At 41.6% G+C, this 15604-nt stretch overlaps 1 protein-coding gene across 1 annotated transcript in view; it reads right to left on the bottom strand.

The window, feature by feature from the left end:
- Nucleotides 1-15604, bottom strand: part of PAPPA (pappalysin 1) — a 591278-nt gene that overhangs the window by 224072 nt on the left and 351602 nt on the right. Inside the window, exon 9 of the mRNA XM_068248107.1 lies at nucleotides 11432-11523. Coding sequence (XP_068104208.1) covers nucleotides 11432-11523 — 92 coding nt within the window. The remainder of the gene's footprint in view (nucleotides 1-11431; nucleotides 11524-15604) is intronic.

Raw genomic sequence — 15604 nt, forward strand, 5'->3', positions numbered from 1 at the left:
ATGGACTTTTTTGCTCCATGACAGATTATTGCCAAGGAACTGTGCTTAATTCATGATACAGACCCTAAAAGACTATTCACACCCAGCACACTGCCTCAGTGTATGCAGTAATGCAATTCACTAGTATACATAGAAATAGGAAATAAAGTGGTATGTACATTTCCAGCACTTAAGCAAATTTCCATACAAAATCATGGTAAGTCTTGGTGATTTCAGAGACAGGCAAATATTTCCCTTCTTTGCTACCGCACTTACATAACACATCTGACTATGTTTAAAAAAAAAAAAATGTTCATAAAAAGGCATCTCTGCTTTAGAGTGAGACAAGTAAAATGTTGCATACTGCACTTTTTCTGCAGACCCCTGACCCACAGAATAGCAGCTGCAAAGTATGTGCCTCAGCACACTTCCAACCCGGGCTTTAAGTTCACAAGTTAAGTCAACATGCTGCTACCTTTATTTCCTGCTATTGGAAGTATCACTTAAGCAAGCACATTTTGCCACAGCCAGTTTTGCACCTCTACAAATAACACTCATGGCGGGAATGCTACTATTCTTGCATTTTGCAAATAAGGCACTAGAGAAAAGTAAACACTGATATCCTACTACTATGCGTGGAAAAAACACATCACTAATGTGCCAGTGCTGATAATGAAACATTAGATTGCATCACAGGTGTGAAAAGACAGCAGTGGTGAGAATGCTGTCATTTTAGAAACAGATGAAGCACATCCCTGAAAGGAAAAGGCAGAGATAATTTTCCAGCTGAAAAATATGAACTTGTTGAGACATGCATCCTGTTTTACCACATTCTGGTCAAAAATACAGAATATCCAAATCAGCAGAATGTCAGAAATTTAGCTATTTCTATTAAGTTGTTCGCTCCATCATCAACTCCACTTATGAGAAACTATTTGGATCCAAAATTCTATGTTTTATCATTTTGAATGCATAACACCTCAGTCATCAAAAATCAGTAAATACTGTATTTTAGCATGCAAATATTTGTAAACCCCCCCAAAACCACATATTTGTGAGTCGGGTGTGTTCTTGTTTATGCTTGGGTGTGTACACCTGTGCACATGCTTAGTGGTAGCGAGTAAACTTCACCAGGAAAACAGTAAATACATCCACACACATTTACAACCATGTGCATTTGCAAATCCCAAATGTGTGTACCACACACACATTCACCGGGCAAACTCCATTCCTATTAGTCATTCCAACCCAGCTGATCTCAGTTTAAAGGTCATACTGGAGCATTATCGTATTTGCGATTGTGCACGATCAGGAACATGCCAATCACAATGCTATCTCTCATAAGTTAGGGTGTTCACTAGAGGCAAACTGCTGAGTGCTTAGGCATGTGTCCAGGGGCGTAACTAGAAATCACTGGGCTCCCCTGTGAAACTTTGGATGCCCCCCCCCCCCCCCAGCTATCATTGCTGGAGAGGGGATCGCTGATTGTAGCCCGAGGAGAGGGAGTGGGTGTAGTCAGGCCCCCCTCTGCTGATTGTGCCTGCTGCTCCTCCCTCCTGTGCTGCACCTCTTCCTGCCCCTAAAAATGGCCCTGGCGTGCCCCAGATCCAGGGGGACTCCTCAGGCTTCTCCCCCTAAGGGTCCCCCTGCGGCTGCATCCCTTTCAGGGGCTATTGTTACGCCCCTACATGTGTCTTATATTTCTTATGTTATATTGTTATCTTCATAGCAGTACACATTTATTCACAGTAACTTATTAATGGAGTTAAGCACAAGCAGACTATAAAAATCCAATTTTGTTTTCTGTTTATATGAGCTCCTCTTTTTCTGACCTGATGCTGCTCTTACAAACTGCTATTTCACTGATGGGACAACACATGAGTGGAAAGAAGTTATGCCTTTCCACGCATCTTTTTCTAGAATAGGGCAATATTCATGAAAAAATGATTCTCACACAAAAACAAAAACCATACATAACATATGTACTGGAAATAATGTAATAAATAACATTGCTTATTTTTTACAATATTACTTTGAAATGATTTACTCAGTGTTTGCCCATTATAAAATCTTTCTTCACCCTGCTTTACATTCTAAAATGTATTACAGTAAGTGACACCTTTAAAGCTGTCAGGTGCAGCTCTGCAGAATGTCTGTATACCCAATGTCCTGAAAGCCAGAAAAAAAAATACATGGTCTCCCAGAATGCTCTAGGAGGAGAATTCCACATAGCTAAACAAACTAGGCTGTGACATCGCTTGGAGGGCAGGGCTACATGCGTAGATAGAAAGGGTGCTCAAAAATGTGGGCGCCCAAAAATAGCTGATAGTAGAATATCAGGAAATTTACCAATATTCTACTCTTTTGCAGTGCAATTCCGATAGTAACATATGTGTAAATGATACTGATATTTTACTGCAGCTATACAGCTAAACCTAACCCTATTATCACACAGACGAACACGGTAAATCCAGCGCTGGAGACTTGGGTGCAGCAGCGCAGGAGACTTGGGCGCAGCCGGCGCCACCATAGGCCGTAATAGGAACTACAGCTATTGCAGGCACAGGGAGTAACTTCAGCGCCGTCAGAAGACGGACCTGAAGTTGCTTTTAAAACAATAATTCGGATTCCAGCGATTGCTGGAAGCCGAATTATTTCATTCCCCCACTATCCATGTCGACCTGGAGGGGGAATAGTAATTAACACGGCCCGGACTTGTGCGGCAGCAGGATCAGCCATATACTGGCTGTGTCCTGCGCCCAAGTCTCCGGCGCCGTTCTCTCTCGTACGCCACACAGGACCCTCCTTTTACCAATGCATAACCTTAACCAACCCCCGTATGTCTAACTTTAACCATCTGCCCCCCCCCCCAGGCTTAACCTAAACCGAGCCCCACATGCCTAACCTGAAACCCCTTTTCTCCCCACTCAATATATACCCACTATTGATATGGGCACCTACGGCAGCACCCAAACATCCATGGCTCGCGAGTGGTCAAATGTCCTGTTTCCACGCTACATACCAATATGCAGCAATAGCTATAGGAATAAATACATTGTCAGCCATGATGAAAAATGCTATTTAATCAAGCTATAAAATAGTTTGATAAAAGTACGCATTGGTCACCTTCGTTTTTCACAGAGAAATTATAGATTTACAGTGAGCAGATAAGTTCTTAGTTCTGAGTGCGGTTTAGACTAAGGTTGTTGCTAAAGAAGGAATTCTGCTCACTGGAAAAATTAAAATGTCCAGTCTTTATTTGAATACAATTCTGGACAGAGGCAGCTTTGTGATTAGTTGGGGTTTAATGGATAATTTCATAGATAGAGACATGTAATAAAAACAACTGACCTAAATGTTGTAACGATCGGTGTCAGCACACAGAGAGAATCTGATTATTGGTGATCTGCAGTATCACCAAGAATACAGATATATACCTGATTATTGATTATCTGCAGAATCACCAATAATACAGATATAGTACTAACCTCTGGACACCTGTATATATCGTGAGTGTTTGGTGCAACAGTAATAACTTTGAGTAAACCACCTGATGAGCAGGTGGTCCTTGGCAGTATGGGAAATACTGCTCTTTAGAGAAGCACAAGAACCTTCCAGCAGCCTGAGACCTTCCAAGGGGTGGAGTCTCAGGCTGAAGGTAGGAAGGGCCAGTGAGTTAGTGACACCTGAAGGTGGATGTCACTAGCTGATCTGGAGACTATCTCCTAAAGGGGAGAGATAGCTCTCGAGGTCGGGCAAGCCAGGTCGACAACACACGGACAGATAAAGTACAAAGACAGAAGGCTGATTCGGTATCCAAGGCAGGCAGGGTTGGCAACGGATAATCAGATATGCGTGGTACCGAATCAGATAGCGGAGGGATAGTCAGGAAAGCAATAGGTCATAACAGATATCAAACAATGCCTAGTCTTGGGTGTGAGGTCCGTGGTCTCTACACCCTGGAACTAGTCTGAAGTAACACAGAATGATAACACAAGTTCCCTAATGTTGGGTGTGAGGTCCGTGGTCTCTACACCCTGAAACTAGTCTGAAGTATGACAGAATGGTAACACAAGTTCCCTAATCTTGGGTGTGAGGTCCGTGGTCTCTACACCCTGGAACTAGTCTGAAGTATGACAGAATGATAACACAAGTTCCCTAATCTTGGGTGTGAGGTCCGTGGTCTCGACACCCTGGAACTAGTCTGGAGTATAACAAAATGATAACACAAGTTCCCTAATCTTGGGTGTGAGGTCCGTGGTCTCGACACCCTGGAACTAGTCTGAAGTATAACAGAATGATAACACAAGTTCCCTAATCTTGGGTGTGAAGTCCGTGGTCTCGACACCCTGGAACTAGTCTGACGTATAATAGAATGATAACACAAGTTCCCTAATCTTGGGTGTGAGGTCCGTGGTCTGGACACCCTGGAACTAGTCTGAAGTATAACAGAATGATAACACAAGTAATCTGGCTCAGTGTGAATTCCCAGGTCCTCCTGGTTCAAACACACTGTTGGATCTGACTAAGGTCTGAGTGCTTCCACGTAGGGTTTGCAACGGCAGACAACTTGTGACTGCTGAGCAGCAACTATATATAGAGCAGTGCTCTCTGGCGCCACCCTTAAGTGATAGATCAATAGTTACTTGCTCTGAGGTCAGCTGACCAGCCTGGTCAGCCGATCCCCCTTGGCCGTCATAAAAGTTCTGCCTCTCAATGCGCGCACACGTATTACTGAATCTGTGTGAACTAACAGACCCAGCCACACCAGACGCATGCTGCTGCGTGCAAACCGCCGCACTGGACGCGGAACCAGCCGCCTTGCTATCAGTACATGCGGCGGCTTTTCCGTGTTCTCTAACAGTACCAGACGCATGCTCCTGCGTGCAAACCACCGCGCTGGATGCGGAATCAGCCGCCTTGCTATCAGTACACGCGGCGGCTTTTCCGCGTTTCCTTACAGTACCCCCCCGAGGAGTGGACTCCGGACACTTCCCACCAGGCTTTCCAGGGTGCAAGTTATGGAATTCCTTTTTTAATTCCTCTGCGTGCATACGACAGTCTGGCACCCAAGTTCTCTCCTCTATGCCATACCCCTTCCAGTGAACCAAATACTGCACGGAGTTCTGCACAAGCCGTGAGTCCAGAATCTTTTCAATTTCATACTCCGGTTGGTCATCAATCAACACCGGGGGGGGGGGGGGGAGTGGAATCCACGTATACTGCCGGCTTGAGCAAGGACACATGGAATGATCTCACACCTTGCATGCTGGTAGGGAGATCAATGGCATAAGTGACATTATTGCTTTTTCTGGTCACTGGAAAAGGACCCACAAATCTGGGACCTAATTTGGGTGACAGTTGCTTTAGAGCCAAATGTCGTGTGGACACGCAGACCAAATCTCCTGGAAGAAATTCCCATTCTAAGGAATGTCTCCTGTCAGCCTGTTTCTTCTGGTTCTGAAAAGCCCTCCCCAGATTTCTTTTAACCATTCCCCAAATCTGTTTCAAAGACCTCTGCCAATTCTCCAGGGCTTGAAACGGAGTAGAAGCCACTGGCAATGGGGTGAACTTAGGTGACCTTCCTGTCACCACCTGAAATGGGGAAAATCCTGAAGAGGAACTTTTCAGGTTGTTGTGTGCAAATTCTGCAAACGGCAAAAATTTGACCCAATCGGTTTGTGCATCTGCAACATAACATCTCAGAAACTGTTCCAGGGACTGATTGATTCTTTCGGTCTGGCCATTAGTCTGTGGGTGGTAGCCTGATGAGAAAGAAAGATCCATGTCTAACTGATGGCAGAATGCCCTCCAAAACTTGGATACAAATTGGACTCCCCGATCTGACACTATATTTTCCGGAATGCCATGCAGCCGGAAAATGTGCTGGATGAAGAGATCAGCTAATTCCTGGGCCAAGGGGAGTCCTTTCAGGGGGACAAAATGAGCCATCTTACTGAATCGATCGATTACCACCCAAATGACCGTCATGCCCTCAGACCTGGGGAGTTCGCCCACAAAATCCATGGACAAATGGGTCCACGGTTCACTCGGAACTGGTAAAGGCTGCAATGTTCCAACAGGTGCCTGACGGGAGGGTTTGCTCCTAGCACACACTGCAGACTCTCTTACGTACTCCTTACAGTCTGTTGCCAATGACGGCTACCAAGCACATCTAGCAATGAGATCCTGAGTTCTGGTTACCCCAGGATGCCCAGCATTCTTGTGGGAATGGAACAGCTGCAACAGTTGTAGGTGAAAAGGCAATGGTACAAACATGACCCCCTCAGGCTTCCCCTCTGGAGCATCTTGTTGGAACGGACTTAAAGTGACAGCCCAGTCTTTCCAGGTCTCAGTGGCTGCCAGGACCACTTTCTGAGGGACAATGGTCTCTGGGTCTGAGGGCTGTGCTGTCTCGGGCTCAAAACACCTGGATAAGCCATCAGCCTTGATGTTCTTACTACCAGGGGTATACGTGATTACAAATCTAAATCTTGAGAAAAATAACGACCACCGGGCCTGTCGGGGGCTAAGTCTCTTAGCGTCCTCAATGTACTCTAAATTCTTGTGGTCAGTGTAAACCGTAATGGTATGTTCTGCCCCTTCTAGCCAATACTGCCCATTTTCTGAACTCAGCTGCATAAACCTCAACCGGATCCCTGCCCTGCCGCAAAGTCTTGAGCTTCCGCTCCGCAGTAGAGGCAATGTCCGGATCATAATAAATTATAGCCATAGCTTTAAAAAAATTCCTCAACCGAGGCTAAAGCCGCATTCCCTGGCTGAAGATTATATGCCCAGGTCTGGGTATCCCCTGACAACAGAGTCTTAATGAACGTAATCCTCTGTGCCACGGTTCCCGAAGAATTAGGTCTCAACTCAAAGTACGATAACACTCGATTTCTAAAGTTCTGAAAGTCAGATCTGTGTCCAGAAAACTTTTCGGGCACAGGCATACATAGGTCTGCCGTTCTGTAACGATCGGTGTCAGCACACAGAGAGAATGTGATTATTGGTGATTTGCAGTATCACCAAGAATACAGATATATACCTGATTATTGATGATCTGCAGAATCACCAATAATACAGATATAGTACTAACTTCTGGACACCTGTATATATCGTGAGCGTTTGGTGCAACAGTAATAACTTTGAGTAAACTACCTGATGAGCAGGTGGTCCTTGGCAGTATGGGAAATACTGCTCTTTAGAGACGCACACGAACCTTCCAGCAGCCTGAGACCTTCCAAGGGGTGGAGTCTCAGGCTGAAAGTAGGAAGGGCCAGTGAGTGAGTGACACCTGAAGGTGGATGTCACTAGCTGATCTGGAGACTATCTCCTAAAGGGGAGAGATAGCTCTCGAGGTCGGGCAAGCCAGGTCGACAACACATGGACAGATAAAGTACAAAGACAGAAGGCTGATTCGGTATCCAAGGCAGGAAGGGTTTGCAACGGATAATCAGATATGCGTGGTACCGAATCAGATAGTGGAGGGATAGTCAGGAAAGCAATAGGTCATAACAGATATCAAACAATGCCTAGTCTTGGGTGTGAGGTCCGTGGTCTCTACACCCTGGAACTAGTCTGAAATAACACAGAATGATAACACGAGTTCCCTAATCTTGGGTGTGAGGTCCGTGGTCTCGACACCCTGGAACTAGTCTGGAGTATAACAGAATGATAACACAAGTTCCCTAATCTTGGGTGTGAGGTCCGTGGTCTCGACACCCTGTAACTAGTCTGAAGTATAACAGAATGATAACACAAGTTCACTAATCTTGGGTGTGAGGTCCGTGGTCTCGACACCCTGGAACTAGTCTGAAGTATAACAGAATGATAACACAAGTTCCCTAATCTTGGGTGTGAGGTCCGTGGTCTCAACACCCTGGAACTAGTCTGAAGTATAACAGAATGATAACACAAGTAATCTGGCTCAGTGTGAATTCCCAGGTCCTGCTGGTTCAAACACACTGTTGGATCTGACTAAGGTCTGAGTGCTTCCATGTAGGGTTTGCAACGGCAGACAACTTGTGACTGGCCAGCAGCAACTATATATAGAGCGGTGCTCTCTGGCGCCACCTTTAAGTGATAGACCAATAGTTACTTGCTCTGAGGTCAGCTGACCAGCCTGGTCAGCTGATCCCCCCGTTGGCCGTCATAAAAGTTCTGCCTCTCAACGCACGCGCACGTATTACTGAATCTGTGTGAACTAACAGACCCAGCCACACCAGGCGCATGCTGCTGCGTGCAAACCGCCGCACTGGACGCAGAACCAGTCGCCTTGCTATCAGTACATGTGGTGGCTTTTCCGCGTTCTCTCACAGTACCAGACGCATGCTCCTGCGTGGAAACCGCCGCGCTGGACGCGGAATCAGCCGCCTTGCTATCAGTACACGCGGCGGCTTTTCCGCGTTTCCTTACAAATGTATTTTAAAACTTGAAACTGAAAACTTCAAAAATAAATGCACCTTGAAACTGAGCCAATCAAAATGGGTAGAAAATGTATTTGGTCTGTCTAAGGTTACTTTTACACTGTCATGCTGCATTGCATTGGAACATCGCTATTTTGCACACTGTAATCAGTGAATGAAATTCGCAATTACGCATCGTAATCGTAATGTGAAATTTCAGAAATAATCATAATTCATTTCGTATGCAATAGTAATATTTCAGAATTTTGTATAATTGTTCGCGTAATTTTCATGCAATTTCGCAAAATTTTGTGCCAACTTTAGCGGTTTAAAGCCCCATACATGCTATTGCTACCAAAATTGCTACATATGTTAAGCAGAATATTGGATACAAGTGAAAAAAATGCAAAGAAAAATGGTTTTTAAATGTAATTTTTTTGTTTAAAAAACATTTTTTCATTGCAATTTTAAAATCTTTTTGTGACTTGTACCCACTATTCTGCTTAACATGTGTAGCAATTTTGGTATCACTACCATGTGTGGGGGCTTTGCAATTTACTGCCAAAGTCAGCGCCAAATTACGCAAAAATTACGTAAAATTTTAGGAGAAATTACGAATAACTATACAAAATCAATGAAATGTACATCAGGTGGTGGGAAGTGATGCACTACTGCACTACTAAATTGCCAATGCCATTTATTTATGGAAACTGTATTTATTGTGATATATAAAGAAGATGATTGTACTTTATGTGGCTGGAAGGTGTAATGGTTAAGGGCTCTGCCTCTGACGCAGGAGACCAGGGTTCGAATCTCAGCTCTGCCCGTTCAGTAAGCCAGCACCTATTCAGTAGGAGACCTTAGGCAAGTCTCCCTAACACTGCTACTGCCTATAGAGCACGTCCTAGTGGCTGCAACTCTGGCGCTTTGAGTCCGCCAGGAGAAAAGCGCGATATAAATGTTGTTTGTCTTTATGTAGAACAGAAAAATACTCTATGTAAATATGTAATTTTTGAGATTTTTAGTACAAAACAATATCCGTTTTGTAATATTTGTATGAAGGAACTCATGTATTTGGAGCACAGTAAAACCCTTAGGAATATACATAATTTTGGGGTGTTAACCAAGTAAAAATGCAATGGCCATTGCATACTTTGTGTACATGGTAGTAACATTTATGTGCACTGTCCACGCACATACATTTTACTGGTAGTTTTTGAGTCTGCCCTGATATTTTCAATCAGAAAATAGTTTTCCTAATTTGGACTCTGCTAGCCATCTTTTCTTCCTTCATTTCTGTAAATGTCAGTTCTCTATTCAGAATCTCAGAGGTTCTCACATTTGACCAAGCATGTGATCATTCATTTTAGCATTTTGAAACTGCTTAGCCAACATTAAGTCAGACTGCATCAACATTTTAGCTATATTAAACCTTTGCTTTCAAAAGTGAAAAACCTTTGAACAAAATCATGTTCTGTAAAACAGTTGAAAAAAGGGTTGGGGTTTAAGTTCCCTTTTAACACTTTTCAAGAAAATATTTATAGACTATATACCACTGACAACACCTGAAATATCTTTTAACAAGATAACAATGAACACAAAAATCAGTTATAAAAAAATATAGTATATTATTATGAAGCCTATTTATAAAGTGGCAATCTGAAAAGAAATCACTTTTGTATTATCAACTGTTTAAAATGCTAGAAAAAAGGGCATTCAGATTTTTCTTCTAAAAGAGACTATAACGTTTAAAATCAACATTGCATGTATCATTTGTAATAATTTTAACAGTGTTTTTGATGTAACTCACGCTCCAAGCCCCACATGTGCCGACCGCTGGATCATTGCCCCGCCTCCTTGTATTCGAACGTCATGGCACTCTCTATATCAGAGATACATATGCAATTCACTTTTTCTCCTGAGTTTTCTCCTAGGAGATAATTTGTCATGTTCAATTTTAAATAACTTTTTAGCACTTTGCAATACAAAAAGTACCAAAAAGTTGGTGTGAAAATGTACTGTCAAAATTATTTTGAGCGTTTATTTGCTTGCTAGTGGTTTAAAAGGCATTGAATTTGCAATTTGTGAAAATATCACTTAGGAGAAAACTCAGGTGAAAAATTGAATTGCATATGGGCCAGAGTGTCATGAAAGTGCCACAGCACTTGTCTTCGAGCAGCCAGGGCTACAAGCTGGAAGCAGAAGCATACAGGGTTTAAAGGGTGAGTTACATCAATAAAGTTATTATAAGTTTTTAGAACAACTTGAAAAATGCAATGTTAAGTTAAGACTTTATAGTTTCTATGGGCTTGATTTACTAAAGCGTGCAAAGTGTTAGCACGCCAGTGAAAAGTCACTTTGCACATGCTAACATGCTTTGCACGTGCTAACTAGGGTGCTAAGTAGTTTGCACGTGCAAACTACTTAGCACCGTAGTTTGCATGTGCAAAATACTTAGCACCCTAGTTAGCACGTGCTAACTACTTAGCACCCTAGTTTGCTTGTGCAAAGCTTTTTGGCGTGATAACTGAGTTATCACACTTTTGTGAATCAAGCCCTTTAAGTGTTTTATTGTCATCCTGTAATTACTCTATAGTGGCGGTCCACAGCTCCATTTTCTTGAAAGGGCTAATGGATCTTCGGTCTAAAACTGCACTTGTTGAAAGAAAAGGTTTCAGTACCTGTCCCATTCAAAGTGGCTATCTGAAGCAAACTATTAAACTGAGTGTTTAAAACCACTGCTTTTCTGTTGTAACCTGCGGTGTTCTTTATTTTTAAAGTTTTAGTCAAGCTGATTTTTTTTTTTTATAAATATGGTGACAGTTGCTAAATGATGGAAAAAGAGAAAAGTGCAAGAAACTGATAATTATCTATACAAGTGTCATTCATTTCTTACTGGATCACCACTGTTATAAATCTGACATTCTTAAAAATGTTTCAATCTGTAAAAATGGTAGCTTTCTGGTGAATAGACTGTTTGCCTTCTTTATAAACAGGCCGTATGCTTTCACATTAGCAATGGTCAGTTGTGTTATGCTACTTACCCAGACAATGAAAAGATGGTTCTTGATGACAAAAAAGAGAACAACCATCACCATTTATCTTGTTCATGTCATCACACTCCTCACCCAAATCCCTAAAGGCAAACAAAGAAAACATCATCTGTGACATCAACAGAATAGCTTATGGCTTTACAATCACTCAGGTACTGCAAACATGTATTTGCCACTTCATGGTTTTGTCTGTTTATTTTTTTTTCTATTTAATCCACCTTGGCTTGAATTTGTCTAAGATGTTAAAATGAATGGCCAGAATGTAAAAAAAAAAATCCTAGACCTCTCTACTTTCCACTAAATACCACCTAGAGATAGCCATCGTTCCATATAAAAAAAGGGTTACAGCCATTATCTTCAATGTTAAGTGCATGGTTTTGTGAACATCGGGCAATGTCTCTCAACTGTTGGAACCCTGCCACTACAAGCACATCCAGCTCAAACTCTACTGTCAGGAAGAAAGAGTTAATGTCCGGGTCATGTCCCTACCTTTCTTTTAGTCAATCATTCAGTGATTTTTGGGTCCTTAAAAGATGTTATATAGTTAGCATGAAAAACAAAAACACAGATGTGGCAACACAATTCATGAGAAATGCTTTGCAAATTAACCAAGGATTTTGGTCAGAAAAGCTACAGGGAGTTTTTAACTGCACTTTATATCAACAGTGGCAGTGCCATATTGTCTAATTTTACGTTCAATAGTAATCACACCAGAGTGCGATGGTACCTTATTTTTGCTTTATTATGCCCCATTTATATCACTACTACTGAAAATAAGTCATCATTCACCAGCTGCAGTGTGCTACATGTGTCAGAACAATGCAAACAAAACTAGTCCATTACTGTGCTTGCTAATTTGAAAATTGCAATGTTAAGTTGTGGCTTAAAAGACCTGCGTGCTGCACTTTGGTGCATAAGGCTTTATGCAGTGACACAGAATCGGGTTACACTGCAACACTAAACTGACAGGCAATGTTTCACCATACCTGCTCCTGTACATTATAACTAAAACCTAAAAGCTGAAGTTAGACCTATTTTTTGTGAATGGAGCAGATTCTGTACATGAGCCAATTTGACTCTTGTCCTATTTTGTTCTTGTTTTTCATGATTTTCCTCTGTACATAGTTACCTAGTTACATAGTTAGTTTGGTTGAAAAAAGACATCCGTCCATCAAGTCCACAGAGAAATAAATCAATAAATTAATTGTAAATAATTAAATAAATTATATAAGAATAAATTAATTTAGAATTCAAATAACATTTACTATAGGAGGTCAGTAAATAGGACTTTCAAGGGGAGCAAAAGATCATACAATTTACATGAGTATATTGTGAATGGCCAAAAGGAATTTGTGAGGCTCACAGTTTATTGATCTCTAATTTCAATTTTCAACTCCTGAAGAAGTGAACATAGTTTCATTAAATGAGTTTATCTGCAATCCTGGAAACATTTATACTTGTTGTCATTATTTATCTGTTGCTCAGAGTGGTGTAGGCTTAACAGTAGGCCCTTGCAATACTTTTTTTAAGGAATGACTAGATGTGTGATTATACACTGCTCAAAAAAATAAAAGTAGCACTTAAACACAATGTAAATCCAAGCCAATCACACTTCTGTGAAATCAGACTGTCCACTTAGGTAGCAACACCGACTGACAATGTCATTTACTGTTGTGCAAATGAAATAGACAACAGGTGAAAGTTATAGGCAATTAGCAAGACATCCCCAATAATGGAGTGAGTCTGCAGGTGTTGACCACAGACCACTTCTCAGTTCCTATGCTTTCTGGCTGATGTTTTAGTCACTTTTGAATGCTGGTGTTGCTTTCACTCTAGTGGTAGCATGAGACAGTCTACAACCCACACAAGTGGCTCAGGTAGTGCAGCTTATCCAGGATGGCACATCAGTGCGAGCTGTGGCAAGATGGTTTGCTGTGTCTGTCAGCTTAGTGTCTAGAGAATGACAGCACTACCAGGAGACAGGCCAGATGTGAAGGAGGCCATAGGAGGGCAACAACTCAGCAGCAGGACTGCTAACTTAACCTTTGTTAAAGGAGGAACAAAACGAACGCTGCCAGAGCCCAGCAACAATGATCTCCAGTGGGCCACAAATGTTCATGTGTCTGCTCAAACGGTCAGAAACAGACTCCATGAGGGTGGTATGAGGGCCTGAAATTCACAGTTGGGGGTGGTGCTTACAGCCCAACACCATGCAGTTTGGCAAATTTGCCACTGGCGCCCTGTGCTCTTAACAGATGAAAGCAGATTCACACTTAGCTTTACTCCAGGCCTGGGAGGAGATCCCTTAGGAGACCATCCTTCATCTTATCAGGAGCACACCTAGGTGTTGTAGGTCATACAGGCACGTGGAGGCCACACACACTACTGAGCCTCATTTTGTCTTGTTTTAAGGACATTACATCAAAGTTGGATCAGCCTGTAGTGTTTTTTTCACTATAACTTTGAGTGTGACGCCAAATCCAAACCTCCATGGGTTTACTATGTAAAGAATGAAATATTGAATAAGAATATTTCATTCATATAGACCTAGGATGTGCTATTTTTGTGTTCCCTTTATTTTTTGAGCAGTGTGTAATGCATTATTATAGTGGAGATGTTGCCGATGCTTTTTATGATAAATTACACTTGGAGTCTATTTTTTATTTTTTTTATAAATAAACACTAAGTTATATACTGCTTGAGGTTCTGTGTGAATTGATACAGATTGTAAAGTTTATGGTTATCTTTTGCTCCCTTTAAAAGTCCTATTTACTGTAGTGCAGTATTAATGTCATTTGAATGTTGATCAGGATGTGGGGAATTATCTTAAATAAATACTAGCATTATGTAGGCAAACACTTATGTGTAACCGTTCTTACATTTTAAATTTATTTAGTATATTGAGTTGTCACATTTCTCACTTTATTATAATGCACACACCTAAAATTAGTAAATCCATACATACAAAGTATAGGATAAGAATGGCAAGAAACATCATTATCATATTCCAACAGTAATGACAAAATGTGTTATGAATTTTAGAAATGTACCCGTAAATAATGTGTAATTTAGATTGTAGCCAAGGACCTGCATGGGAAGACCATAAAAGTAAATCTGATTCCAGCTGTAATTATTCTTCATATTACAAAATGAAAGTACCTGACTGGTCACTAAGGTCAGCCTTAAAAACCATATAAGTGAAAATACAAGGTATTGTCTGACAATATTTTGCATGACTAGCTTTGTTTAAATGGCACTACCCCTCATTTAAAACTGTATGGCACATTTGTATGGCACATTTGTAAAACAGATTTGTAGCTGGCTAAAGCACAAGTCTTTCCTATATAATAATCAGCAAGTGTCTCTGCTTCCCCTGCCCCTGTGTCTGTGCGTTTGCACTACTGCACACGTGTAGCACGGATAGCCATTGGGACAGGAGGAGGATGGGCCGGGGGGCCGGATGGGTGTGTGCCCAGGCGGACGTGTGCGCATGCGGGCTGGAGCGATGGTGGTCACAGAGGCAGGAGGGGAGGGGGGTTGTGAAGGAGACCCAGAGTCCGTTATATTAACGGGCTTAGGTCTACTAGTGTAGCTATAGGTTGTTGCTAGCATGTCATACTTTTGAGTATTAAAAAGCTGCATCTGGAGATTTGTTATTAACCACTTCACAACTGAGGGGTTTTACCCCTTCAGCATCCGAGCAATTTTCTCCTTTCAGCGCTCCTTACATTCATTTGCCTATAACTTTATAATTACTTATCACAATAAAATTAACTATATCTTGTTTTTTTCACCACCAATTAGGCTTTCTTTAGGTGGGACACTATGCCAAGAATTATTTTATTCTAAATGTGTTTTAATGGGAAAAAAGGAAAACATTTGGAAAAAAAAACATTATTTTTCAGTTTTCCGCCATTATATTTTTTAAATAATGCATGCTACTATAATTAAAATCCATGTAACTTATATGCCCATTTGTCCCAGTTATTACACCGTTTAAATTATGTCCCTATCACAATGTTTGGCGCCAATATTTTATTTGCAAATAAAGGTGCATTTTTTCAGTTTTGTGTCTATCCCTAATTACAAGCCCATAATTTATAAAGTAACAGTGTAATACCCTCTTGATATAAATATTTAAAGATTTCAGTCCCTAAGGTAACT

Source organism: Hyperolius riggenbachi, chromosome 8 (assembly GCF_040937935.1).
Source record: "Hyperolius riggenbachi isolate aHypRig1 chromosome 8, aHypRig1.pri, whole genome shotgun sequence".
Taxonomy (NCBI): domain Eukaryota; kingdom Metazoa; phylum Chordata; class Amphibia; order Anura; family Hyperoliidae; genus Hyperolius; species Hyperolius riggenbachi.